The sequence below is a fragment of the Oncorhynchus mykiss genome, chromosome 8, assembly GCF_057628025.1.
Source record: "Oncorhynchus mykiss isolate SJ-2025 chromosome 8, ASM5762802v1, whole genome shotgun sequence".
Taxonomy (NCBI): Eukaryota; Metazoa; Chordata; class Actinopteri; order Salmoniformes; family Salmonidae; genus Oncorhynchus; species Oncorhynchus mykiss.
The window spans coordinates 77506452-77534259 of record NC_143029.1 but is presented as its reverse complement, the minus strand read 5'-3'; the positions used below and the strand labels follow the sequence as shown (position 1 = coordinate 77534259).

At 40.7% G+C, this 27808-nt stretch overlaps 2 protein-coding genes and 1 long non-coding RNA gene across 4 annotated transcripts; 2 read left to right on the top strand and 1 right to left on the bottom strand.

The window, feature by feature from the left end:
- The first annotated feature begins 548 nt into the window (after nucleotides 1-548).
- Nucleotides 549-4111, top strand: LOC110530635 (SH2 domain-containing protein 1A). 2 transcript variants are annotated; one of them, XM_021613847.3, is made up of 4 exons: nucleotides 549-901; nucleotides 1680-1740; nucleotides 3207-3351; nucleotides 3431-4111. In XM_021613847.3, exons 1-4 carry the CDS (start codon nucleotides 696-698, stop codon nucleotides 3451-3453), a joined length of 435 nt encoding a protein of 144 aa, XP_021469522.1. In that variant the 5' UTR covers nucleotides 549-695; the 3' UTR covers nucleotides 3454-4111. The 2 variants fall into 2 exon arrangements, with proteins under 2 accessions (XP_021469522.1, XP_090038795.1); XM_090182669.1 differs by lacking the exon at nucleotides 3431-4111 and having other exon boundaries at nucleotides 628-901; nucleotides 3207-3424.
- A 5387-nt stretch (nucleotides 4112-9498) lies between these two features.
- On the top strand, nucleotides 9499-23226 carry LOC149982133 (uncharacterized). Its single transcript, XR_016482641.1, has 2 exons — nucleotides 9499-9847; nucleotides 22299-23226. It is a non-coding gene; the product is annotated as an uncharacterized LOC149982133 (long non-coding RNA).
- Nucleotides 19355-25978, bottom strand: LOC110530632 (uncharacterized). The gene is made up of 10 exons (XM_021613846.3): nucleotides 25722-25978; nucleotides 23545-23624; nucleotides 23291-23460; nucleotides 23055-23136; nucleotides 22878-22983; nucleotides 22305-22674; nucleotides 22066-22204; nucleotides 21744-21855; nucleotides 20459-20534; nucleotides 19355-20347 (listed from the first exon to the last, which is right to left on the bottom strand). The coding sequence occupies exons 2-10, from the start codon at nucleotides 23615-23617 to the stop codon at nucleotides 20258-20260; spliced, it is 1218 nt and encodes a 405-aa protein (XP_021469521.1). The 5' UTR covers nucleotides 23618-23624; nucleotides 25722-25978; the 3' UTR covers nucleotides 19355-20257.
- Between the last annotated feature and the right edge of the window lie 1830 nt (nucleotides 25979-27808).

Sequence of the window (27808 nt, the reverse complement as noted above, 5' to 3'; positions counted from 1 at the left end):
AAACTTTCAGGGAACCATAGTAAAACGTTCTCACTGCAACCTAAAAAGGAATGTTCCCAAAACAGGTGAAATATTTAACAATTTAAAAATGTTCAGTTTTACCGGTAAGGAAAAGTATGACTTTGTTCCCAGAAAATGCAAAACCAACAACTTAGTTCCCACAACTTCAAAGGAACCAAATGTGCTAGCTGGGATGCAGCCTGTCTCTTACTCATAGTTTAATTTATTGATATTTTATGCAAACACCAAGTACCCTATAGCCTAGAATTATTGATTTGTCTAGCCTATATTTAATGCACAATTGAATCCTAAACCGTTTTGCTTGAGTGAGATCTAAAACAATTTCATAAGGAAACACCACAAAGTGTCACATGCTCACATCTAATTAATTATAATTCTGTAGGCCTAATTTTCAATTTAGTACTTCTCACCCATGTAAGACAATGGACAAAATATCAAGATTAGAGAGAACCACATTCACACACACTTCCGTCTGTCAGAGAATGTTGTTGTCTGTCTGAATCACACAGACAAAGGGCCCTTGTTTTGACTTGAAGCTGAGAAAAAAACATTAGGTGCCATTTTTTTGCATTTGACACGATTTAAAAAAAAGGTGTGAAACACCAAGACGCTGTCGGTTCCTGCCTCACGCCCTTTCCCACAGTCTGTCTTTCTGCGCACTCTCTCAGGGCTCCATGGCACGCAAGGGTGACAGTGGTGCTCATCTCCAAAGTTTCACGCTCATGGAGCCGGAGAGTGAGAGCGCGCTGGTCCGGTCTATCTACTACGGTAAAATCGGTAAGGGGAAAACGGAAAGGTTGCTGGAGAGGCATGGTAGAGAGGGGAGCTTTCTCCTGCGGGACAGTGAGAGTCTGCAAGGAATGTATTGCCTCTGCGTGAGGTGAGTTGATAAACTCACTCTCTGGCCTATACTCTTTTGTGGAGTGAGTTTTTGAAATCATTTTACCGATTTAAACTGCCAGAGGCCCATGTGATTTTTGATTCTGTTTTTATGTATGCTTTATGTAAGCTTTCTGTTCATGTTCATCATGAAATTTGAGATACTATAGAATAGGTTGTAGTAATTTCTGACATGACAAAATCCACAATTTGGCCACTTTGAATTGTATTTTAATTGAGATTCAGGCCTACAAATTATATGACTGCTCAAAGACCGTTTTATTTAATGTCATATTGAATATCCTATCATATGGATGTAGAAATGGAGTAGGCATATGCTATTATACAAAGCTTTTAGAGCGCTCAAGCAAGCAAACACATTTTCTTAAATATAAATACTACATTTTCTGTATTTCAGTTTTAGGCTGTCACTCGGCTACAAAGGTATATCATTATTTCAGTTCAACTAGATTGTTTGTTAGGACCATTATCAATTGCTGTAACATGAAAAAATTAAGAATAATTGAACAGAAAATTGAAATGGTCTATTAATTTGCTGAAAAGTACTCATAGAAGTTTAGAGACAAAACAGGGTGTCTTGTACTGAGATGAGTAGAAATATGTAATTAGAACTAAGAGCACTTTCAGAATGAGTGGATCGTTTTTTCAACGTGTGTTTCAATGTTGCCAGTTTGTTTTACCTTTGGTTTATATTAACATAAGGCTGTGAAAAAGGATATCCTGATTCTGAGTGTAAATCCTTTCTCTCTCTGGTTCAGAAAGACACCGTACGTCCACACTTACAGAATCCACCACTCCTCTGAAGGATGGACACTTCAGGTGAGTTGCTCGGTATTATCGTGAGAACACAAGGGTATATGAGTTCCAAAGTATTCATTACACATGAAAAAAAACTTGAACTATTACTGCTCACTGCAGTAACTCACTCACTGCTCACACATGTACACACAGGAGTGACTAATACCTCCCATGTAATGCCCACCATGCAAGGCCTTGTAGTCATTGTAATGAGCTGAATAAATACAGTGCTTACCACTTGACTACTTCCACATTTGTTGTGCTACAGCCTGAATTCAAAAGGGATTAAATAGATTCTACTCAGGACATAACGCTTTAACGCTTTGTATTCAGAATATAACGTTTATTTCTTTGCCACATTTTTTGAAGTTTTACTTTAGTGCCTTATTGCAAACATGATGCATGTTTGGGAATATTTGTATACTGCACAGGCTCCCTTCTTTTCACTGTCATTTAGGTGGAATAACTACAATGTTGTGGCTCACAGCATTTAAAGCAATTACAATCTGTAACTGTTTTGAAGTCACCATTGGCCTCATGGGGAAATCCCTGAGCGGTTTCCTTCCTCTCCAACAACTGAGTTAGGAAGGACGCCTGTATCTTTGTAGTGACTGGGTGTATTGACACACCATCCATATCTACATGTATATACTACCTCAATCAGCCCCACTAACCGGTGCCTGTATGTAGCCTCGCTACTGTATATAGCCTTGCTACTGTTATTTTTCACTGTCTTTTTGCTGTTGTTTTTTTTCTTTACTTACCTATTGTTCACCTAATACCTTTTTTGTACTGTTGGTTAGAGCCTGTAAGTAAGCATTTCACTGTAAAGTCTACACCTGTTGTATTCGGCGCATGTGACAAATAAACTTAGATTTGATTTGAAGTGTAATAATAACTTCACCATGCTCAAAGGTATTCAATATTTTTTTTATTTTGACCCATCTACCAATAGGTGCCCTTCTTTACGAGGCATTTGAAAACCTCCCTGTTCTTTGTGGTTGTATCTGTATTTGAAATTCACTTCTTGACTGAGGGACCTTAGAGATAATTGTGTGTGTGTGGTACAGGGATGAGGTAATTCATTCAAAAATCATGTTAAGCACTTTTATTGGACACAGAGTGAGTGCATGCAACTTATTATGTGACTGGTTAAGTACATTTTTAGTCCTTAACTTATTTAGGCTTGCCATAACATAGGTTGAATACTTATTGACACAAAATCTAAATTGAATCGATTTTAAATTCAGACTGTAACACAACAAAATGTGGAAAAAGTAAATGGGTGTGAATACTTTCTGAAGGCACAGTATGTGAGAATAACTGCACTTTATTAACAATCAATAAGTAGACAATGAAGTAGCAGCTTACAATACAACACAATACTGCTAACATAACAGAGTGTGTGTGTGTGTGTGTGTGTGTGTGTGTGTGTGTGTGTGTGTGTGTGTGTGTGTGTGTGTGTGTGTGTGTGTGTGTGTGTGTAGTTATCTCCTGGGCAGATGCTGCAGTGTTTCGGGACTCTGGAGAAGCTGATAGAGAGCTGCAGAGAGGGGGTCGGTGCTGACAGCATACCTCCGCTCACACACCCCCTGGACAAAACACAGCTGAGAGACGAGAGGCTGCGGAGTGGTAGGACATCAACACACACACACACATCACTCACACAGTGCTTGTAATATAGTTGTAATGCTTTTATCTTTTTCAACAGAGACGGCCTATATGGAAATGTGAAGTGGGACGACTTGTACGTGTGTGTGTGTGTGTGTTTGTGTGTTTGTGCGCACATGTGTATTCAATTGGACCTATAGGAGACAATGCTTTGTTGTTTACAAAGGTGCACCTGTTTATGTCTGTTGTTCCACAACTAGGCATGTGGTTTCCCATGGAGGGATGCTTTGACGTGTGTGTGTGTGTGTGTGTGTGTGTGTGTGTGTGTGTGTGTGTGTGTGTGTGTGTGTGTGTGCGTGTGTGCATGCGTGCGTGCGTGCGTGTGTGCGTGTGTGTGAGTTTGCATGTTTATATGCATACATGTGGACCAGTTCTGCCATAAGTGCACACAAGGACATTAAAACTGCCATCTGCAATGGTCTTTCTCTCTGTGTATAATGTACATTATATGACTCACGTTACACGGATATGTTACTGATGAAGATTTTATTAGTGAAAAGGCTGCCATTGCAAATAAGAATGTGCTCTTCATTGACTTAGGGAACACTGTTAAAAAAGTGGGCAAATCCAAAACAGAGGCTTAAATGCAAACATAGACATGATTTTTTGGGAGATAATGTCTTTATTGACTTGCCTAGTTAAATAAATGTTAAACAAATACAAACATTAAACAATTTCAATGTTTATTTGTTTTGGTATTAAAGGCATATTCCTTTCTTAATCCATTCCTTGTTTGTATTTGACTATACAAAATCATATACATATCACTGTATACAAAGATACACACGTACTCGCATACACATAAGTCAGCAGGTAGCCGAGTGGTTAAAAGTGTTGGGCCAGTGACTAAAAGGTGGCTGGTTCAAGCCGATTAGGTGAAAAATCTGTCGATATGCCCTTGAGCAAAGCAAGGCAACCCCAATTGCTCCAGTAAATTACTATGGTTTAGATTTACTAACATGTAATTTGCTGTTGTTATTTTGTCTACAAGGTGGAGTCACTGTCATTTTGGAATTTGGCCCCCTGACTAGTTTGAATTTGCCCCTAGACACTGATCAGATCTGAGTTAGGTCTTTACATTGTTGGTAAATGGTAAAGCTAATGGATTCGGATAGGGTAAACTGATCCTAGATCTGTGCCTAGATCTGTGGGCAACTTCTACCAGTACCATAGCTGACCCGTTGTCACAGTTATAACCCCTGATCTTTACATTCATGTAATTGCCAAAGCAGGTCACAACCAAACAACCCTTACAGGTCCACATTTCAACTGTTAAGGGGGTCTATAAAATATTTAATCTTTCCCCTCACCTGTCACTTTTTTGTGTCCACATCATTTGTTGTAGGCTAATGTTCACATCATTTGCCATGTTGTTATTAGGACAGCCACTGGGGGACCAGACAGCTAGGCAGCAGCAGAGCCTCCTGTAGAGGAGGCTACTCTATTGTACAATTCAGTGTTGTATTCAAGACCATCTAAAGAGAGACCGATTCAAGACCAGGACTGGAGAAAATCAAGTCCGAGTCAAGACCAAGACTAGAGGGGGTTCGAGACCAAGTCTAGACCAAGACCAGAAAAATGCAAGTCCAATTGAAGGCCATCATTGTTTTTGGAGGGTCAAATGACCAGCATAATAAGAGTAAAAAATGTCCAGTATTTCTGTGTTCATATTTCAGAACAACGTATGGATTCTTTAGACATTCAGAATAGTGAATAAATGCAGCTGAGGGAAATAGAACCACTCTACAAATTATTACTAACCCAAACACAGTGGGGGACAATGGGTCTTCTACGTCTTCAGAGAAGGGCTAAGGATTTATAAAATAATGATTATAATAATAATTATCATTATATTATTATTTTCAATTATGTTCTGATTTAATCTCTTCAGTTTTCTCGGGGAAAGGAAAGGGTTAACAATGAAGAGAAAAAAAGATCCAATTGGAAGCTAGATAAAGGCTTCTGCCATTCAACTGTATTAGGGCAAAATTTGGTAGAGTGACAGTGGAATCAACCAATCACATTTTGACTTAATGGGTGGGACCATTTTTAGAAAAACATATGGAAACTTCTGCCCTCTGCCGTAGTTTTCCCATGGTCTAGCTAGCTAGCTTTTGTTGTCGGCTAGTTAGCGGCAGCTGCAGCAGGTGTTATCAAAGAGGATGATGTTGCTAATTGCTAGCTTCTCCCTTTTCAAGATTAACTTTCAACAAGAAGTTAACTTTCAAATGATCATCATCTGGTGAGTGGAACTGTGTTTTTTATTGCAGTGCACTTGCTATTGTTAGCAATCTATTTGAAAATAACTTATGTGTGTGAAACATTGTTGCATTTAAAGCAGAACTGACAGCATTTTAGCAACTTGAAATCTGTTCACGTACACCCCAAGAAGAATATGACACACACAAAAAAAATCTGACAAGCAACCACTTAGATAGGGTCATTTTCATGTTTTCATAAATTCTTAGAACGTTTGGGAATTACGTATACTGGCATTTGTGAAAATTATATAGCAATATAGAGTGGGAACTTTACAGTCCTATTCATCAAACAACCATGAAAAGATAGGCTCTCTCGCCCTCAGTTGTGTACATCACCAACAACAAGTTCAAAAATCTAATGCTAGCCAGAGCAAGATGAGCTAAAATGTAACGAAGGAACATTAAATAAACCCTCTGAAACTTTTTTCAGGTAGTTGGCCATCAAAATCTCACTGATAAATGATGTGAAATTGTAGCCTCCTCGTCCTTTTGCAACTTGCCTGAAAATGCATGCTTGTCCCAATGAAGCACCCAAGCTAACTGGCTAAAGTTGTCTAGCCTGTTGAGTCTATGGGGGCGCTATTTCATTATTGGATAAAATATATTTTTGCCACGGGAAAAAAATATTTTGTCACGAAAAGATGCTCGACTATGCATATAGTTGACAGCTTTGGAAAGAAAACAGTCTAACGTTTCCAAAACTACAAAGATATTATCTGTGAGTGCCACATAACTCATGCTACAGGCGAAACCAAGATGAAACTTCAAACAGGAAATGAGCAGAATTTCTGAAGCTCTATTTTCCCTTGTCTCCTTATATGGCTGTGAATGCACCAGGAACGAGCCTGCGCTTTCTGTCGTTTCATCAAGATGTCTGCAGCATTGTGACGTATTTGTAGGCATATCATTGGAAGATTGGCCATAAGAGACTACATTTTCCAGGGGTCCGCCCGGTGTCCTTTGTCTAAATTGGTGCGTAATCTTCAGGTGCGGGCATTTTCTCCTGGGATTCAGGAGAGAAAGCACACTTCCACGATATATCATTGAAGAGATATGTGAAAAACACCTTGAGGATTGGTTCTAAACAACGTTTGCCATGTTTCAGTCGATATTATGGAGTTAATTTGGAAAAAAGTTTGGCGTTTTGATGACTGGATTTTCATTTTTTTTTGGTAGCCAAACGTGACGCACCAAACGGAGCGATTTCTCCTAAACAAATAATCTTTCAGGAAAAACTGAACATTTGCTATCTAACAGAGTCTCCTCATTGAAAACATCTGAAGTTCTTCAAAGGTAAATGATTTTATTTGAATGCTTTTCTGGTTTTTGTGAAAATGTTGCCTGCTGAATGCTAACGCTAATGCTAACGCTAAATGCTATGCTAGCTAGCTACTGTTACACAAATGATTGTTTTCCTATGGTTGAGAAGCATATTTTGAAAATCTGAGATGACAGTGTTGTTAACAAAAGGCTAAGCTTGAGAGCTAGCATATTTATTTCATTTCATTTGCGATTTTCATGAATAGTTAACGTTGCGTTATGGTAATGAGCTTGAGGCTGTATTCACGATCCCGGATCCGGGATGGCTAAGTGCTAGAGGCTCGCTTGCTAGCTAGCTACTTTCAGATGCAAATGAGAGAACACGTATCTCTGACCATTTTACTCGCCGTAGCAGAGCTGATTAGGCTGTTTACATGTTATCTAGAGCATTCTTCACCCTATTACATTTTTTGCATAACTTTACTGACACCGGTCATATTCAGCGGGTGTTGCGCGTTTGTAAATTCATCAGTTGTTCTGCCCTATGGCACACGCTCTGAAATCTGAGTAGATAACCAGAGTGAATTTGCGAACGCAAGAGATATGTTAACTGGATAACAGTCGTTCAAGTTCTTGCTAGCTAACCAAATGACACCTGCATCTCTAGCTGTGTATAGCCACTGAAAAACGATATGAGGGGAAAACATCAGTCACTCACCCACTCCTCCATTGGCATGACATGACATGACATCCTCCTAGCAGCTAGCTAGCTATCTAGCTAATGTTAGGCTCCATGTTTTTAGCTTACTACTTAAATATAGCTAGCCTATTAATCACGTTATGACTGACGTGTAATCATTGACCTTCTAGTTTCATTGTATCGACATTCCCAGCATTAGTTACATTCATCCGTTTTTGTCCAGAATATTGAGTCATTGAAACTGAACCAGTGCATCCCGAATGGAGGCAACAAACAATGTACCAGGCCAGCTGTGATTTACTACCCGATAGCAATATTTTTGGGACTATCAAGAAATATTAATCATGCATTGAACTGCATCCATCTATTCTGCCACAATGCCTTTGTGTACATCATGGAATGTTGAGTCAAATATAACCTTTTTTTTAAACCTCTTATAAAGCTGGTTTTGTAGCATAAACTGGGAATTTTATATTTTGGACTGATATTATGATTGTCTGTTTGTTTCATATCTTCAAACGCTGTCAGTTCCAACTTTAGATCACAGGTTACTTTGTGTGCTAAACATGAATAGGAAGTAATAGTTGTACATTTCGATTGGGAAAGTCTTAATGGTTGTGTTTTTTTATTCTTATGATTGGGACCTACTGGTTTATTATGTCAGAGTGAATTGACTGCTTATCCTTTAACACAGTGGTTCCCAACCTTCTTTGGGTACTGGGGTGGCATGGTAGCCTAGTGGTTAGAGAGTTGGACTAGTAACCGGAAGGTTGCAAGTTCAAACCCCCAAGGTGCAAATCTGTCATCATTGAAAATAAGAATTTGTTCTTAGCTGACTTGCCTAGTAAAATAAATGAAACTGTACCACTAAAACATGTTGACCTACCTGAAGGTCAATTAGACAAAGAGTTTTTTCTTCAACAAGCTGGACACACAGGATGTACTTCAGATACCCGACAAAATCCGAAATCTCTGTCATTGACAAGAGAAATAGACACAGGTATAGAGGACACAGGGCGGGGTGCCGCATAAGGATCCGCCGATGGCGAGTGGGAAATATGCCCTTACCCTTAATATTACTTGCCAACGTACAATCATTTCCCAATAAATTAGACAAGGTACGATCACGACATTAAAAACTAACATCTTATGTTTCACCGAATTGTGGCTGAATGACGACATGGAAAACATTCAGCTGGCGGGATATACGCTGCACCGGCTAGACAGAACAGCACACTCCGGTAAGACAAGGAGGGGGGGGGGGGTCTATGTATATTTGTGAACAACAGCTGGTGCACGAAATCTAAGGATGTCTCTAGATTTTTCTCGCCTGAAGTAGAGTATCTCATGATACGCTGTAGACCACACTATTTGCCAAGAGAGTTTTCATAAAAAAATTTTGTGGCTGTTTATTTACCACCACAGACTAATGCTGGCACTAAGACCGCACTGAGTCAGCTGTATAAGGAAATAAGCAAACAGGAAACCGCTCACCTAGTGGCCGGGGACTAAAGCTTCTTGGGGATAGGGGGCAGCATTTCCACTTTTGGATAAATAGCATGCACAATTTCAACTTCCTGCTACTCATGCCAGGAATATATTATATGCATATGATTAGTAGGTGTGGATAGAAAACACTCTGAAGTTTCTAAAACTGGTTCAATCATGTCTGTGACTATAACAGAACTTGTGTAGCAGGCAAAACCCAGAGGAAATACTGTTCAGAATTTATTTTTATTTTTTCCTCTGACCGTTCCCTCAGTTGTCTTTGCCAAGGGAAATTTGATAGCGCCCATTTTACAGTTCCTACGACTTCCACAGGATGTCACCAGTCTTTGGAATTGGGTTGAAGTTAATCATTGGTGAAACGAAGAAGAAGCACATCCTGGAACAACGTTACACTGTTGATAGTTACGCAAGAGGGAAAATGGTGCATGTTTTGTTTACTTGCTCTATTGAATACAGATTGCCCCGTCTACAATTTGATCGATTATTAACGTTTAACAATACCTAAAGTTGTATTACAAATGTAGTTTGAAATATTTTGGCAAAGTTTATAGGCAACTTTTGAAATGTTTTGTAGTGACGTTGTGTTTTGGAAAGCTGTTTTTTTCCGGATCAAACCTGCTTTAGAAATGGACATTTTGGGTATACATGGACGGAATTAATCGAAAAAAATGACCAATTGTGATATTTATGGGACATATTGGAGTGCCGACAAAGAAGCTTGTCAAAGGTAATGCATGTTTTATATTTTATTTCAACGTTTTGTGTAGCGCCTGCTACGCTAGTTGTTTTGTTTACAACTGGTTCAGGTGGTTCAGGTGGGTGCATGCTATCAGATAATAGCTTCTCATGCTTTTGCCGAAAAGCATTTTTAAAATCTGACATGTTGGCTGGATTCAGAACGAGTGTAGCTTTAATTGAGTACCCTGCATGTGTGATTTAATGAAAGTTTGAGTTTTATAGTGTTTTATTTGAATTTGGCGCTCTGCATTTCCCGAGGCAATTGGCCACTTGAGACGCTAGCGTCTCCCCTATCCATAAGAAATTCTATCCTCCTGATTCCTGCTTACAAGCAAAAATTAAAGCATGAAGCACTAGTGACTCGGCCTATAAAAAAGTGGTCAGATGAAGCAGATGCTAAACGACAGGACTGTTTTGCTAGCACAGACTGGAATATGTTCCGGGATTCTTCCGATGGCATTGAGGAGTACCCCCATTAGTCACTGGTTTTATCAATAAGTGCATCGAAGACGTCGTCCCCACAGTGGCTGTACGTACATACCCCAACCAGAAGCCATGGATTATAGGCAACATCCGCACTGAGCTAAAGGTGCCGCTTTCAAGGTTCAGGACTCTAACCTGGAAGCGTATAAGAAATCCTGCTATGCCCTTCGACAAACAGGCAAAACACCAATACAGGACAAAGATTGAATCGTACTACACCGGCTCCGACACTCGTCGGATGTGGCAGGGCTTGCAAACTATTACAGACTATAAAAGACAGCCGCAAGCTGCCCAGTGACACTAGCCTAGCAGACGAGCTAAATCACTTCTCTGCTCGCTTTGAGGCAAGCAACACTGAGGCATGCATGAGAGCATCAGGTGTTCCGGACGACTGTGTGATCACGCTCTCTGTAGCCGACGTGAGTAAGACCTTTAAACAGGTCAACATTCACAAGGCCGCTGGGCCAGATGGATTACCAGGACGTGTGCTCCGGGCATGTGCTGACCAACTGGCAGGTGTCTTCACTGACATTTTCAACATGTCCCTGATTGAGTCTGTGATGCCAACATGCTTCAAGCAGACCACCATAGTCCCTGTGCCCAAGATCACTAAGGTAACCTACCTAAATGACTACAGACCCATAGCACTCATGTCCGTAGCCATGAAGTGCTTTGAAAGGCTGGTCATGGCTCACATTAACACCATTACCCCAGAAACCCTAGACCCACTCCAATTTGCATACCGCTCAAACAGATCCACAGATGATGCAATCTCTATTGCACTCCACACTGTCCTTTCCCACCTGGACAAAAGGAACACCTATGTGAGAATGCTATTCATTGACTACAGCTCAGCGTTCAACACCATAGTGCCCTCAAAGCTCATCACTAAGCTAAGGATCGTGGGAATAAACACCTACCTCTGCAACTTCATCCTGAACTGCCTGATGGGAGCCCCTCAGGGGTACGTGCTCAGTCCCCTCCTGTACTCCCTGTTCACCCACGACTGCATGGCCAGGCACAACTACACCATCATTAAGTTTGCAGACGACACGACAGTGGTAGACCTGATCACCGACAACGATGAGACAGCCTTTAGGAAGGTCAGACCTGGCCGGTGATGCTAGAATAACAACCTGTCCCTCAACCTAATCAAGACAAAGGAGATGATTATGGACTACAGGAAAAGGAGGACCGAGCACGCCCCCATTCTCGTCGATGTGGATGTAGTGGTGTCCTTGGTGTCCACATCACCAACAAACTAGAATGGTCCAAACACACCAAGACAGTCGTGAAGAGGAGATGACAACCTGTTCCCTCTCAGGAGAATGAAAAGATTTGGCATGAGTCCTCAGATCCTCAAAAGGATTTATTCAGCTGCAAAAGTGAGAGCATCCTGACTGGTTGCATCACTGCCTGGTACGGCAAGTGCTTGGCCTCCGACCGCAAGGCACTACAGAGGGTATTGCGTACGGCAACCCCAGACTCCAGCAACCCCAGTCATAAATAGTTCTCTCTGCTATCGCATGGCAAGCGGTACCGGAGCGCCAAGTCTAGGACCAAAAGGCTTCTCAACAGCTTTTACCCCCAAGCCATAAGACTACGGTAATCAAATGGCTACCCGGACTATTTGCACTGGTTCTACAGCTGCAACATTGAGAGCATGGTTGCATCACTGCCTGGTACGGCAACTGCTTGGCCTCCGACCGCAAAGCACTACAGAGGGTAGTGCGTACGGTCCAGTACATCACTGGGGCTAAGCTGCCTGCCATCCAGGACCTCTACACCAGGCGGTGTCAGAGGAAGGCCCTAAAAATGGTCTAAGACCCCCCCCCCCCCCCTTCGCCAACCACTAGTTTACGCTGCTGCTACTTTCTGCTTATCATCTATGCATAGTCACTTTAACTATACTTACATGTACATATTACCTCAATTAGCCTGACTAACTGGTGCCCCCGCACATTGACTCTGTACCGGTACCACCTGTATATAGCCTCGCTACTGTTATTTTCATTTTCATTTTTTTTCTTTTTTTCTCTCATCTATTGTTTATCTAATACCTATTTTATACTTAGAAAATGCTCTGTTGGTTAGGGCTTGTAAGTAAGCATTTCACTATAAGGTGTTGTATTTGGCACACGTGACAAATAAACTTTGATTTGATTTTGATTAGATTTGATTACTATTTGCACCATCGGAGCACTGTAAAACGTTAGGTGTCAAGCTGCTGGAAACAACTTTCTTCCCCATCTTCACATTTCCTCTCCCAGAGTTTGATCTCCTTCATAAATCCACACACTTTGTCGTACATGTTTAGAATGTGTGTGTCTTTACCTTGAAGAGTTAGATTCAGGTTGTTCAGTTTGCTGCACACATCAGCACGATAGGCAAGGCGTGCTCCTCACCACAAGGGGGTGTGAGTGCTCAGACAGAAAATCCCTTTCTTCACTTACTTTCTCTCTGGATAGCAAACGGATGTCGGTGTGAAGCAGCAGCTGCTGGAGCACAGTACCACTGTCTACCCACAGCCTTTCAAAGGCCTGGACATGATAAAGTTAATCATTTTCACTGCGTCATTCAAAACATCATGTAACTCAGGACTCATTATCTTGCTGGCCAATGCCTCTCTGTGAATGATAAAGTGGGATTTATCTTCTTTATGTGGGTAAGTAATAATTTCACTCTCCCAGGCATTGATGCAGCACAATCCATGCACACATGAACACAGGATTAGTTCTCCCCGTTAGCTTCTTGCAGAACAAAATGTGCTCATTCATTTCCGAAATGTCTCTGTATCGAACAAACACAATCAAATGGGCCTCCCTACTGACATCAGTTGGTTTGTCCAATTATTATAATTCTTTCACCAATTGATTAACAATATCCATGCCCATGTCATAGATCCTACGGCCCACCATGGTATTTGACAATGGTACAGTCTTCAGTGCATCAGCTACTGTCTTATCATTCATAGTTTCTGTGAGGAAAACAGCAGCAGGCACTGTAGTTCGCGAAGCAATGGAAAACTTGCACTTGGCGCAAGCAGAGGATCAAACATTGAGCCGACGAGCGGGTGGGCAGAGGCTAGTAAAGTCAAAAAGTAGGCCTATAAATATAAAATAACTACAGAATTCACACTAGTGACCTCAGTAAATGTTTCCTGCCTATTAAAATGTTATTAAATATAATTAAAAATAGATATATTTTTCCCAATATTTTTGTTATGCATTTTGTACCCCTAGGGGTACGCTTACCCCCGGTTGGGAAACTGCTTTAACTTCATGCTGTGTGTGATTTCTGTCTTTCCATCTGCCCTATGCAGTGGTGTAGTGGTGCTTGGAAAAGTGGGTATACTTTTTTAATTTTGCCAAAAAAAATCAAAATGGCCAGCCCCTCAAAGGAAAGGCAACCTGTGTGAAAAGTTTTCCTATAGATTTTGCAGATGTTTGCTCTCAAAATCACTTGTTTTATAAATAGAAAAAATACAAACATGTGATGGTATAAGTCCACAACAATGCTTAAACCACATCAATCTGATTGGGTGGGCTTGTCAGGACCTGGCTCCCCAATGGGTGGGCCTCTGTACACCCGGGCCAGTCTTTGCGCATCACAAATAGCCTACTAACCAACACGGACTAAACTTTTTAAATACCTGGTTTGCATACCTATTGTTGCCTTAGTTAGCATTTACCGTTAGATATCATACTTTGAATCGTCTTTCCTACCCTACCGGCTACCGATGTCATTCTTTTGTGAGCTGCTCCATGCTAAAACCATTTGAGAGCTGCACACTCTTGCTGCCTGCAGATTGTATTCAGCTGAAACTAGGCTGTGTAATATATTTCATGTGCTTTGCGATTGTGTAGGCTACTTTGTGCATGATTTCTCTATTGTACTACATACTTGATGTCGTATAAACAAACAAAAAAATATTGTTGCATGTCAACAAAGCCACTACACAACACCAAACAATACATTAATTGCACTATAACAGTGATAAACGGAGCCCATAAACTGTTATGGCCTACATAAAGCTGTCCCAACACCTTACCATTATGTTAAAACTGCCAGCTTCAAGTCAGCTGATTCTAGCCTCCCCTTCTGGTTAGATCTAGTCTGGCAGTTTAATCTCCCATTCAGAGGACCCCAACTTTTGTTAGTGTCTTATTAGTCAAGGTCACACCAAATACTTATTACCACATCAACTTCAGCCTGTCAGTGGCCTTGATTCCTGTAACTTCAGTTTCAGTTAGTCTATGGCCCCAGCACGCTGTGTGGTCAAAAACGTGCTTTCCCCATCCTGATGAGCACTGCTACAGTTTTTCCCTCCTGCTGAACTTTTCCTCCAGTGGACTGAATCCCTGTATGTCTGATGTTTAATTGTGCGGGCATCTGAACCTAAGTGCCTTGAGATCTGTGTCATATTAATTGAATCCAAGTTTTGTTGGGTATTATGTATAATTACCGTGTGTTGAGCTTGTTAGCTAGCCTGCCCTCCCGCCAGCGTTAGCACTACTGATTGTATTTGCATCGGAATGCATAAGCCATTTAGCATGACTGTTAGCGATTAGCCATTTATTAGCATCGCTCATTTATGGTGATAGGCTATTTTCTATTCTATATATATCACGTATGCTCATTATAATTATATTATGTATACATTCCCGCATTACTTTGATGTTAATTTGACGACATTTTCCTGAGTTTGATGTGTCGAAGTCCAAAAGGCTGTTTAGTCTATTTCCCTGTGGTGGAAAAAGTACCCAATGGTCATATTTGAGTAAAAGTAAAGACTCCTTAAAGAACATGACTCAAGTAAAAGTGAAAGTCATCCAGAAAAACATACTTGAATAAAAGTCTAAAAGTATTTGGTTTTAAATATACTTAAGTATCAAAAATACATGTAATTGCTAAAATATACTTATCAAAAGTAAAAGTATAAATCATTTCAAATGTCTTATATTAAGAAAACCAGACGGCACCATTTTCTTGTTTTTAAGATGTACGGATAGCCAGGGGCACACTCCAACAAACAAAGCATTTGCTTTAGTGAGTCTGCCAGATCAGAGCCAGTAGGGATGACCAGGGATGTTCTCTTGATAAGTGCAGGAATTGGACCTTGTTCCTGTCCTGCTAAGCATAAAACATTGAACGAGTACTTTTGGATGTCAGGGAAAATGTATGGAGTAAAAAGTACATTATTTTCTTTAGGAAATCAGTGGAGTAAAAGTAAAAGTTGTGAAAAATATAAATAGTAAAGTATGGGAGTAAAGTACCCCCAAAAATGACATTAGCAGTATTTTTAAGTAAGTATTGAACACCACTGCTATTGCCATGTGACTAGGCCTTATGTCTGCTGTAGTGTATAGCCCTTGCTGTTATATACTTACCTGTGCTAGCTTATACAGCCATGTCATTCATATTATAGCAGTGCTATAGCCTAACTTTTCTTTCTCCTCTTTCCTTTCAGAACCATAGTTCATGTCAGCTCTCACTGGTGTCGTGACTTGACTTTAATCTGAATTCGGTTATTTATTTAATTACCTAAATATGTTTCATTGTTACCTGATTAAATTAACCATGTAACAATTACCTAATTATGATCTGGGGCACCACGGGAACGGTCCTTTAAAGAGTTACCATCTCCCGAATTAAACTCTGACGGTCTTTACCTTCTTTACCTATCTTTACCTATCTATAAACAGTCAACTTATTAATCATAACCTCGTATCATATCATCATTCTGAACAGCTGTAACCTCCTTGCTTCTGCAAAAACCTGAGCCTTACTTATGATTCAGTACTACACAAATTGGTCTAATTATTTATTTTCTAGCTAATTAAATGGTAACATTGGATAAACATAGTGTCACGTCTACTCCCGCTCCCCCTCTCCGGCGCTCGACGTCGCCGGATTACTGATCACTGGCTCTGACAACCATCATTATGCACACCTGGCTCCATCGTTACGCACACCTGTGCCTCATTATGAGACTCACCTGGACTCCATTACTTCACTGATTACCTCCCCTATATCTGTCACTCCCTTTGGTTCATTCCCCAGGCAGTATTAGTTAGGTGTTTCATGTCCAGACGCTACTCTCGTTTTGTATCATTCTATGTTTATTGTATTATTAAACTCACCCCCTGCCCTTGCTTCTTAACTCCCAACATTTCCGTTATGCATACACACTTCATGCATTTAAAACAGGTCCCTAGCGGACTGACAACAATATTGCTGCTTGTTACAAAAGACATGGAGAGGTCGAGAGAGGGACAGAGACATTAACATTTAGAAAATACTCTCAATTACAGTAATCCTATACTTTGCAAACTAACTGCCGCCCGCTTGCCGTGTATCTCTCTTGGAACCAGGCCACCTTGGAGAGGGGGTTGGGCTTTTTCATGGCATGCTTGTAAGGCTCTGATTGTCCAAAAATGGTTCCAACAAGTCTTCTACTGTTGTTCTCTGCAGTTGTCCGGTATCCAGTGACTTGTCATGTAGTCCCGAACAGAACTACAGAGCTTATTCTCCTTCCATTCGCTCTGGAAGATGCTTCTTTGAAGATAGGCTAGCCAGCCGTGTCGGTGGTTCCCAGTGCGGTGTTGAGAGTAGCGTAATACAATGGTTTGAATAGAATAGTAGAATGGTCCCACTTAAATTCACTTTCAAAGATACTTTACTTAGGACAGCTAATCAGCCGTACCAGTGATTTTCCGGGAGGTGAGTTTATCGAGTCTCTACCTCGTGTTGAGATTTTAAACGTAAAGCTGCAGCTCTACAGCTCTCTGGTCTAATATGTTAGTTCTTAACCCATCATTTTATATATATATAGTTTGTTCAAAAGGATGGTTCCGTGAGGCTGACACGCACTCGGACCTCACTCAGGGGCGTAGCTTGTCACTGTGCAACGTTTATGTAAAACAATTATCTCGTATGGTTCCTAAAATCATGTCCCTCACAAAAGCACGTTAATAATTGTTCATATTTCATTTCAACATTTTTAATGACATCACAAAATAACAAACTAAATTACATTAGTGTTCTATAGATCGCCTCTGAGCATTCCACACATTCTATGTTAGAAATATTGTTCCAGAATTAACTTTAGAGCGTGTTAGAGTTTCAGCTGGAAGAGGTCTGTTGAAACAAAATACATTGATCTGGTGAACATTGGAGAGGGAGAGCTGAATATTTTGTCCTTGTTTTACAACAGGACATGAGTTGTTAACCTCCACCAGTTCCCTTCCTCCTCACCCTCTGCGGGGGAGAGGGGGTCTGGTTGAAGTCATTAATTGCAAACCTTATCTATTTGGAGCTTCACAGGACAGTCATGACACTGGACCTAATTCTCAGTTATCTGAACCATGAGTGGTCAGATGTGTGTGCAATGTGTGTGTGAATGTGGATATCTTCTTCCATTAAACTCCTCTTAACCTGGACACCCACCTTATTCTTGTTCTAACCTGACATCGCTACAGGCCTTAAGCCAGCACCTAATGTTTCTTATTATATTCATGGTCCTTTGATTCTCTACAACCCTTCCCCTACATTTCACACTGCTACACCTGGCTATCAGATGGCCAATGTTGAATGTTTATCCTTTTAAGCCTTAAGCCAGCACCTAATTGCAAAGATGGGGAGAGGTCTAGCCGTAATAAAGAGATGCTCTGCTTTTTTGACAGCACACTCTGCAGGCACTAGTTTTGTCTAACCTTGATTATTGTCCAGTCGTGTGGTCCAGTGCTGCAAGGAAAGACCTAGTTATAATGCAGCTGGCCCAGAACAGAGCGGCACGTTTTGCTCTTAATTGTAATCAGAGGGCTGATATAAATGCTATGCATGCCAGTCTCTCTTGGCGAAGAGTTGGGGAGAGACTGACTGCATCACTTCTTCTTTTTATAATAAACATTCATGTGTTGAAATCCCAAATTGTTTGCATAGTCAACTTATACCTCCGACACACACACTTATCCCACCAGACATGCCAACAGGGGTCTTTTCATAGTCCCCAAATCCAGAACAAATTCAAGAAAACTTACAGCATTATATAGAGCCCTTTTTGCATGGAACTTCCTTCCATCTAATATGGCTCAAACAGCAAACTTGGTTTCCAAAAACAGATAGAGCGACACCTCGCGGCACAACGCCTCTCCCCTATTTGACCTAGATAGTGTGTGTATGCATTGATATGTAGGGTACATGTGTCTTTTTAAAAATGTAGTTCTGTTCTTGAGCTGTTCTTGTCTAATGCTGTTCTGTCTTACTGTATATCATTCTGTATTATGTTTTATGTTTTGTGTGGACCCCAGGAAGAGTAGCTGCTGCTTTTGCAACAGCTAATGGGGATCATAATAAAATACCAAATACCAAATAAGCTTGGAAAAGCAACCCTTAAACCCACTCCACTGAATAGCAGGGTAGTGATTGCTTTGCAATGCTTGCAGTTAGCCACTGATTCCTTCCAAACCACTCATCGTTGAATTTACAACTTCTTGTGTAATGTTTATGTCCAATGACTGATGAGCACTTTGACCGATGAGCACTATATACATTTTATCTATAATTTCTCTTCACAATTTCTCTTCCCATGACAAGGATTGAAAAGGATTTGCCTGTAGATTGCTAACTAGATTCATGATCATGACTGCTAGCTTCCTAGCTAAGATTTAGAAAGCATGATGTTGACATGATCCATCCAATCAAAGCTATGGTAGATATAACATGATTTGACATCATTTTATCTGTGGCCAATGACCTTGAGCCTTATTGGATGGGCACTTCTAATGTAACTCTATGGCAGCACCCAAGGGGCTTGAATTTTGCCGTGACGTAGTGTCCCCATGAGTGACAGAACACTGAGTCATACTTTCAAGGCGCAACAAGAGAACTTTACCAACTCCTACGCTCAGTATTTTCCGCTGGCTGCCCCACCACCACAGAAAGCACTGAACTAAGTGGAAACATCTGCATTTTGGAGCTGCCTCACTCAAGAAAGAAAATAAATACCATGTTTGTATGAAGCTTTATTAACTCAATCATTTTTTTCAAACTGATATGTGACACATATTAATGACAAAATAACATGCAAAACAGGCACACCCCCTGCTAAACAGGTGGGACTGAAGAACTGCCCTTAATGATGGGTCGCCACTGCCTCCACTACACTACTTTGATACGCATCAATAGGATTAAGTGAGTATAGGCAATGCCCACTGAAAAAATACCTGCGTATACTCCACTACACCACTGTCCCTTTGTGTTTTACAAAAAGTGCACTCTCCTACATGAGTGTCTGGTATTACAGTTGCTGTCCTTTCAGAATCACCAACCTGTCACACACTGAAGTCCTATAGGTTCACCACTGTCACACACTGAAGACCTATAGGTTCACCACTGTACTAACCTGTTACACACTGAAGACCTATAGGTTCACCACTGTACTAACCTGTCACACTGAAGTCCTATAGGTTCACCACTGCGTAAACATGTCTATAATAGATAAAGGTTGTTAAGATAATGTTTCAAGAAAGGAGTTTATATGTTTGAGTGTTTTTACTCCACTCGTCTATAGGGAAGAAATTACGAGTCCTCACTGTCCGAGACCGAGTCAAGACCAAGTACGAATGTAGCTGACACCAAGACAAGACCAATATGTGGTCTCAAGACTGGACTGGTCTCGGTCTTGAGATCTACAACACTGGTAGAAGCTGAGCACATTAGAACAATTCATTGAGTAGACACTAATAAGCATGTAAGAACAATGCATGTCAATAAGTAGCATCCACTCTTGAAAGGATTGGATAGGTATTAACAAATGGTAATGACTGCATCTGTTAAGGGGATCCTCCTTACAAATCGTCCCTTACACAGTCTAGGGGATTAGGATGATTGGGCTTTAAACAAGCCATCTTGTTTAACTGGCCAAATTCACAGGTGTTTCCTTAGCTTCCTCCACCACTGTGATCTCCTCAACAAATTTGGACTGCAGGGCCTGAGGGACAAACTGTACAAACCGAAGGGAGAACATTTTTGTTTTAGCTCCACGAGAGGGGTTATGATATGATAGTAAACATAACAAATGTTTCGTTGCTGTGTGTGTGTTTGTTTTTTTCACCTGAAACTGGTCGTCTCTCTCCAAGAGGTGTTTAATCTTCAGTGGGGGACCAGGGATGTGGGGAAACAGACGTTCCCTGAAAACACAGACACGGTCGCACACACACACACACACACCACAGTCAGTCAGCAGCCAGGGAATAACACCACTAATACCATAGCCACAGCCGGCCCGCTCATTAGGCAGGATTAGGTTGCCGCCTATGGCAGCAGGGTGACGAGTGCAGCCTTTTTGGAGCTAAACTGACCAAGACACACCTAAAACCACAACAACAACACTTAAAACCTCACATAAGTCTGCCCGAAAACGACAATTTCTCTCAACCAGTGGCATATGGGCTTTTTAAGTGAGCGCTGATGCCGCCCTGTGATAAGCGGTGCCCACTTTGTCAAAGGCAGGGATGCAAAATGTTTAGCTTGTCCATTCCCAGCATGCCTCTCCAGGGTGCTGTTGGAGAGACAAATGTCCACGGACATTGAAATCAATCAGATTTTGTCTGTTCTGGACCAGTCTTGATTTTGCCTAAACATAGACGTCTATAAATGACATATTTTCAACTTTCATTCAGAACCAAAAATGCACCTGATTTCAACATCCGGAAGATACATATTTTCAAAGTCTGGAAAATATATATATTTTCAATATCTGGAAAGTAAGCATTTTCAACGTTAATTCAGAACCAAAAATTAACCTGATTTCAATGTCCGGAAAATATGTATTTTAAACGTGTCATTTTTGGGGGGTGGAGGTACTGTGCCAGTTACTGTGCATTCACTGAATCATTTATGTTTTTCCCCTTTCTCTCGTTTTCTAAGAATAAAAGGTGTTTTCCGCCTTTCGTTTGAAGGAAGTTCAGTTTCACAGAGAAAATGTGTGTGGTCTGTGGTCAGAGACTAAAACTAAACACATCAGTACTTATTCCATAAATACTTATTCTATTAATCTTTTCTCTTTGTTTATCTTTCTCGGTCTGTCTGTTTCTCTCTCTCTCGGTCTGTCTGTTTCTCTCTCTCTCGGTCTGTCTGTTTCTCTCTTTTTTTTCTCTCTCTCTCTCTTTTGTAAATGTATCTGTGTTTCTCTCTGTTCTCTCCCCTCAATTTCCTTCTCTCTCCATCTCTCACTTTCTCTCTCAATTTCTGTATCTTTCTCACTCCTGTCAATTTCTCAATGTTTCACCTTCGGTCTCTCCCTTTCTCTCTCTCTCTCCAGTTCCTGCTCTCTTCATCTCTCCATTTCTCTCTCTCTCCCTCCGTCTGAATAAAATTCCATGAATCCAACAGAATACCTTTGGAGTCGAATCAGCAGCAGCAGAGACAGGAGGATCATGGGTATTCCCAGAGCGATGCCAACGACCACCAGAGAGTTCAGCTGATTGGGAAATTCAAACGGGGCCACCTCTGACACACACACACACACACAATGGTGTAAACATAACAAGCAGATGGAAAAAGACAGTGAAATGTGTTTTTTAGCACTGTAAAGCATTCAGTGGTTCTCACATTTTATTATTTTGATATTTTCTATGTTACTGGCATTGTTTTTGCTTCAGTTAGCACGTTGAGTTTGACAAGCAGATATGATTACAATATTGATGACTGCAGACTCACTGGTGGTGTTGCTCCAGCTGCTCCAGTGTTGAGATCCTCTGCAGGTTTTACTCCTCCTCACCCTCATCTTCACATCGTGTGAATGTGTGGGGTCTAAGTTGGTCTCATTGTATGTCAGTAAATCCTTAAAGTCCCTCACCTTAAAATACACGTATACACACAGCCTCTTAACACATGGGGCCACTGCTAAACACACAGACACACAACTGTCTCTCTCTCTCTTTTTCTGGTAGAATTACCTGGCCATTGATCTGTAGCTGGTAGTGGAAGCAGCTGGTAGTGGAAGCAGCTGACCGGATGGATGGGAGACCCCACTGCACCAGCAGAACCCCCTCTCTGACCCAGGCTGGGTTGATGTCGGGGGGCGGGCCCAGCACATCAATATCTTTGGTCTGGTATTTATGGGTGTAGATGCCCCACACGTCAGAGCATGACACGTTGAAAGTCAGGATCACCGAGGTGGCGCTGTTGTCCACACTGCCTTGGCACCCAGTAGACACATTTCCAACCACACGGTCAGCCTTTCCAGTCCCTCCCTGGGCTCCTTGGCCTCCTATGGCCTCAGTGACACAGTCCACACTGGAGATTCTCTCAGTGTTCTTACACACACTGATATTCAAACATACACATACACACACCCACACACAGCAGCGCTTAAAGCAAACACCTTGATTGAGGGTTGGTGTCATGTACTAAAATGAGATTATACAGTAAAATGGTAATTACACAGTAATAACCTATGAATTGACAAGATTGTACTATTACTATTGTTAATACTTTTTATTTTCTTGGATATTGTTGGAAGGGCTTACAAGACGGAGGCGTAGGATTGGCTGTCGTTAGGGAGACCATGGAAATTCCAGGAGCAGTTGAGTTGATTGGTAGGGTAGATAAGACAGTGGGCCTGTTCACCTGGAGCTACAGACAGGATTCAGTGTGTGTGTATGCGTGTGCACCTGTGTGAGTGTGTCTTTGTGCATGTGTCTTACTGTCTGATAGGTTGCAAGTGTTTTTGTAGTCCTCTCCCTGAACCAGCTGCATAACACCATGAGAATCCCTCTGGTACACGCTCTGAGAGAGAGAGAGAAAGAAAGAAAGAAAGAAAGAAAGAAAGAAAGAAAGAAAGAAAGAAAGAAAGAAAGAAAGAAAGAAAGAAAGAAAAAGGAGAGAATCTGTAAATCTGAACTGTTTTAAGACAGGCCTCAGATTATCGTAAGGCTCTCACCTTATCCATCTCCTCATCCTGACAGGGGTCTGAGGGAAGTGGTTCTTGTTCTTCTTCTATGCTCTGGTCTGTGTGTGTATCAGGGCTTTGGGTCTCAACTGGTCCTAAAGTAACTGTCTCAGCCGTCGGGTCTGTGCTCCTAGAGACACTTGGCTCAGTCGTTTGAGATACTGTCATACACAGACACAGAACTCAGTTAGGCTGGGTAAACACATTGAAGATTGATATTGAGCAAACACACATTCATCACTCACCTCTCTCTGTACTTCCATGGGAATGCAGTGCCACAGCACAGACCCAGAGTGTGAACACCAGACATTGCACCATTGCAAACCTGGGAGAGAAACACACAGATATAACACCATGGTAAAAACATGACCACTTCAGCAGTTTCACTTAGACCTGATGAGCTTATATGGTCATAGAGTTCGTTTTTTTATTGGTTTGGTGCTATTTTCACAAGTGTGAGGTGAATTTTCACAACTTATAGTGCAAAACCCCAAACTGGTAACACTTGTAACGCAGCAAGTCTCATATTCCATTTTTTCCTGTGCATTCATTTTTTTTGAAGACCTCTTTCATCACACAAACATTGATCCAAAATATAAGTTTACTGTGAAATACCATGAAAACATTGATTTAATCACCAAAGCACAACATAATGATATCTTCTCAATGTACTTGTTTTAACAGCCAATTAATCCAATAGCAAAAAAAGTCACGATACATGTTTCAAAATATCCCTTTGATTGCAATATGCTACAATACATTAAATGACAATACATTACACTGTTTTCATATTAGACAATATACTTGCACTTCCCATTACAATTGACTGAACATAACACTTCCATCCTTGCAAAGGTGTGATTATTGAAGACATTTTTCACAATCATTGATGCAAAAAAATACATGTATTGTTCAGATGTAATTCCATCATAGGTGTACTGTAATCAAATTAAATAAACATAATATTTAGCAGGCAGTAGTTTGCATTAAGCCTATCTTGAGCTTTTGGCCATAGGTTCTCATCGACCACGCATTAAATGTCCTCATTATTCGCACACCTGGTGGAAAACTTTTGGAGGAGGGCGGAATGCTAATGATGATGGCAAACAAAGATCTTCACCTGTATTGAAACCATGTATTGTTTTTGACAGTATTTTATTGTAATCTTGTATTGTATTTTACAGTATTATATTGTACTTATGTATTGTAGTGGTCTTGTATGTGACTCAGTTCATAAGAGCATGGCTCTAGCAACACCAGAGTTGTAAACTTGATTCCCACTGGGGTCACATATGAAAATGTGTGTCACTTTGTATAAAAACGTCTGCTATGTGAATGGGACATACTACACTATTACAGTACTGTATCAAAAAGACTCCCAGCAACTTCCTCTTGGATGCAGGTTTACTGTATAGGGGATACATTTGTTACATACAGTATATTATTTTCAATATCTGATTATTATTTGTATATATTTTTACTGTGAAGTAAATTCATAATAGTCATAATCATAATAATACATTACAGTATATATCATACTTTATATGCTTCTACTTTAGACATACATTTTCATTATGTAGTTATCAAAATCTTTAGTTGGAAAACCAGTTTAAAATCTATAGTTTTAACAAATCGTTAAGTGATTATCAATTAAGAGCAGTGAGATTAAGTAACCGTAAAATGTACTTAGCAAATGAGACAAGAATCATATTCAAATGAATGTGAGCGTTGCATTGTGAAAGGCAACTACTTTATATGAACATGTATTGCAATGTGAAATATATTTCTAGATAAAACACTGATTCATCTTGGAGAAAAGGTGAATGTATGATTTTGGGTGTTGTACTTAGTCAATTAAAAATGTGCTTAGAGTTTTGAATTTTGTACCAAGAGTTGTGAAAATGTATCACATTATTGTGAAATTGCACCAAAGCAATTGAAAATTTTTTTTTAACTGTCCTTCTACATCACGGATAGGCAACAACTCAAGACACATTAGGACTTCAACATTCAACAGAGGGCCACATATTTAGTATTTTTTGTTCTACATACTTTCCATCAGGTTTTAGACATTCTAATGTAGCCTGGAGTAGTTTTTTGAATCATGTCATTCCCTGGGCTTTATAGCTGCTGTAGAGGTTTTCTGAGGTATACATCTAGGACCAGCTTAACAACATCAAATCCTCACAATATCCATTAGGTGGGTACCTACCAGACTGATCTTGGATCAGTGTCTAGGGGTAACTGTATTATACACTCATGGGTTTAAGATAGTTGAGAAACACAAATACTAAATTGGCCCCTTAACATTGGACACGTCAAAACTTCAAAGCACAAAAAATGTGTTTGTCTTAAATTTTAATAGATGTAGGAGAGAGGTTCAACATTTTGGTCTCATTATATCAGGATAAAAGTAACATACCTCTTGTGTTTCGCTGAATATACTCCTTGGTTTGGTCTTGATGCCGTTAAGTGTCAGAAGAAAGCGTGTTGACACACACTGTGACGGCATGGGGAGGTAAAAGTGACACTAATCATTACTGGAAGTCTGACACACAGGAAACTACAGCAGCCACTCAGGGCCTTTCTTCCTCTCCTTGAAGAAGGCCAAGCCTACTAACTGCTCTGATATGATAGGAAAGGGGAAGGGCATGCCTAGTCAGTTGCACAACTGAATGCATTCAACCAAAGTGTGTCTTCCGCATTTAACCCAACCCTCAACCTATGGAATTCATACTTTTTTCACCAAGATCCATAATGTAGCCTACGTAGCCAATTTGCTTTCACCTATCCAGCTATATCAGGTCAGTGGCTAATGGCTTCTTCAAGGAAGGGAGGAAGAACGATGCAAAATGACCTTAGGGGAATTCAGCCAGGTGGATATGATCTCAGATATGATCAATAGCAATGCTTGTTTTAAATTCAATACAAGTAGGGTGATGTGCCTATTTATTAGGCTGACAGGAGAAAATCTAAACTATTGGTACTAAACTATTGCTACTAAGTCCTTGTTCTTATAGTACCATATCCTGTTCCTTTTTTCTTGTAGTACTGTTATTAGTACTGTTATTAGTACTTTTATTTGAGTGAATTCAGAAAAAGTGGGACACTTTTTGCATTTCTTTCATCTGTATCCTCAGCAGACATCTATCCAATATACATTGCATTCTGAAAGTATTCAGACCCTTTATCCACATGTTACGTTACAGCCTTGTTCCACAACTGATTAAATATAACCTTTTTTCTCAGCAATCTACACATAATACCCCACACTTGACAAAGCGAAACAGGTTTTTAGACATTTTTGCAAATGTAATAAAAATTTAAAACAGAAAGACCTTATTTACATAAATCACAGACAGAACACCCCCACACCATAAGAATCTGATTTAAATTTAAAAAATGTCACTACATGATTCCATGTGTGTTATTTCATAGTTTTGATGTCCTCACTATCATTCTACAATGTAGAAAATAGTCAAAGAAAGAAAAACCCTTGAATGAGTAGGTGTTCTAAAACTTTTGACCAGTAGTGTATATCAGGTACCACAGTTGACAGTGCATGTCAGAATAAAAACCAAGCCATGAGGTCGAAGGAATTGTCCGTAGAACTCCGAGACAGGATTGTCTCGAGTCACAGATCTGGGGAAGGGTACCAAAAAATGTCTGCAGCATTAAAGGTCCCAAAGAATGCATTGGCCTCCATAATTCTTAAATGGAAGAGGTTTGGAACCACCATGACTCTTCCTAGAGCTGGCCGCCTGGCCAAACTGAGCAAATCGGGGGAGAAGGGCCTTTGTCAGGGAGGTGACCAAGAGTTTGCCAAAAGGCACCTAAAGGACTCTCAGACCATGAGAAACAAGATTCTCTGGTCTGATGAAACCAAGATTGAACTATTTGGCTTGAATGCCAAGCATCACGTCTGGAGGAAACCTGGCACCAACCCTATGGTGAAGCATGGTGGTGGCAGCATCGTGCTGTGGGGATGTTTTTCAATAGCAGGGACAGGGAGACTAGTCAGGATCGAGGCAAAGATGAACGGACAAAGTACAGAGAGATCCTTGATGAAAACCTGCTCCAGAGCGCTCAGGACCTCAGAATGGGGCGAAGGTTCACCTCCAACAGGGCTACGACCCTAAGCACACAGCCAAGACAATGCAGGAGTGGCTTCAGGACAAGTGTCCGAATGTCCTTGAGTGGCTCAGCCAGAGTCCAGACTTGAACCCGATCAAACATCTCTGGAGAGATCTGGAAATAGCTGTGCAGCAACGCTCCCCATTATCCAACCTGACAGAGCTTGAGAGGATCTGCAGAGAGGAATGGGAGAAACTCCCAAATACAGGTGTGCCAAGGATGTAGCGTCACACCCAAGAAGACTTGAGGCTGTAATCGCTGCCAAAGGTGCTTCCACAAAGTGCTGAGTAACGGGTCTGAATACTTATGTAAATGTAATTTCAGTTTTTTTATTTTTATACATTTGCAAACATTTATATTAACCTGTTTTTGCTT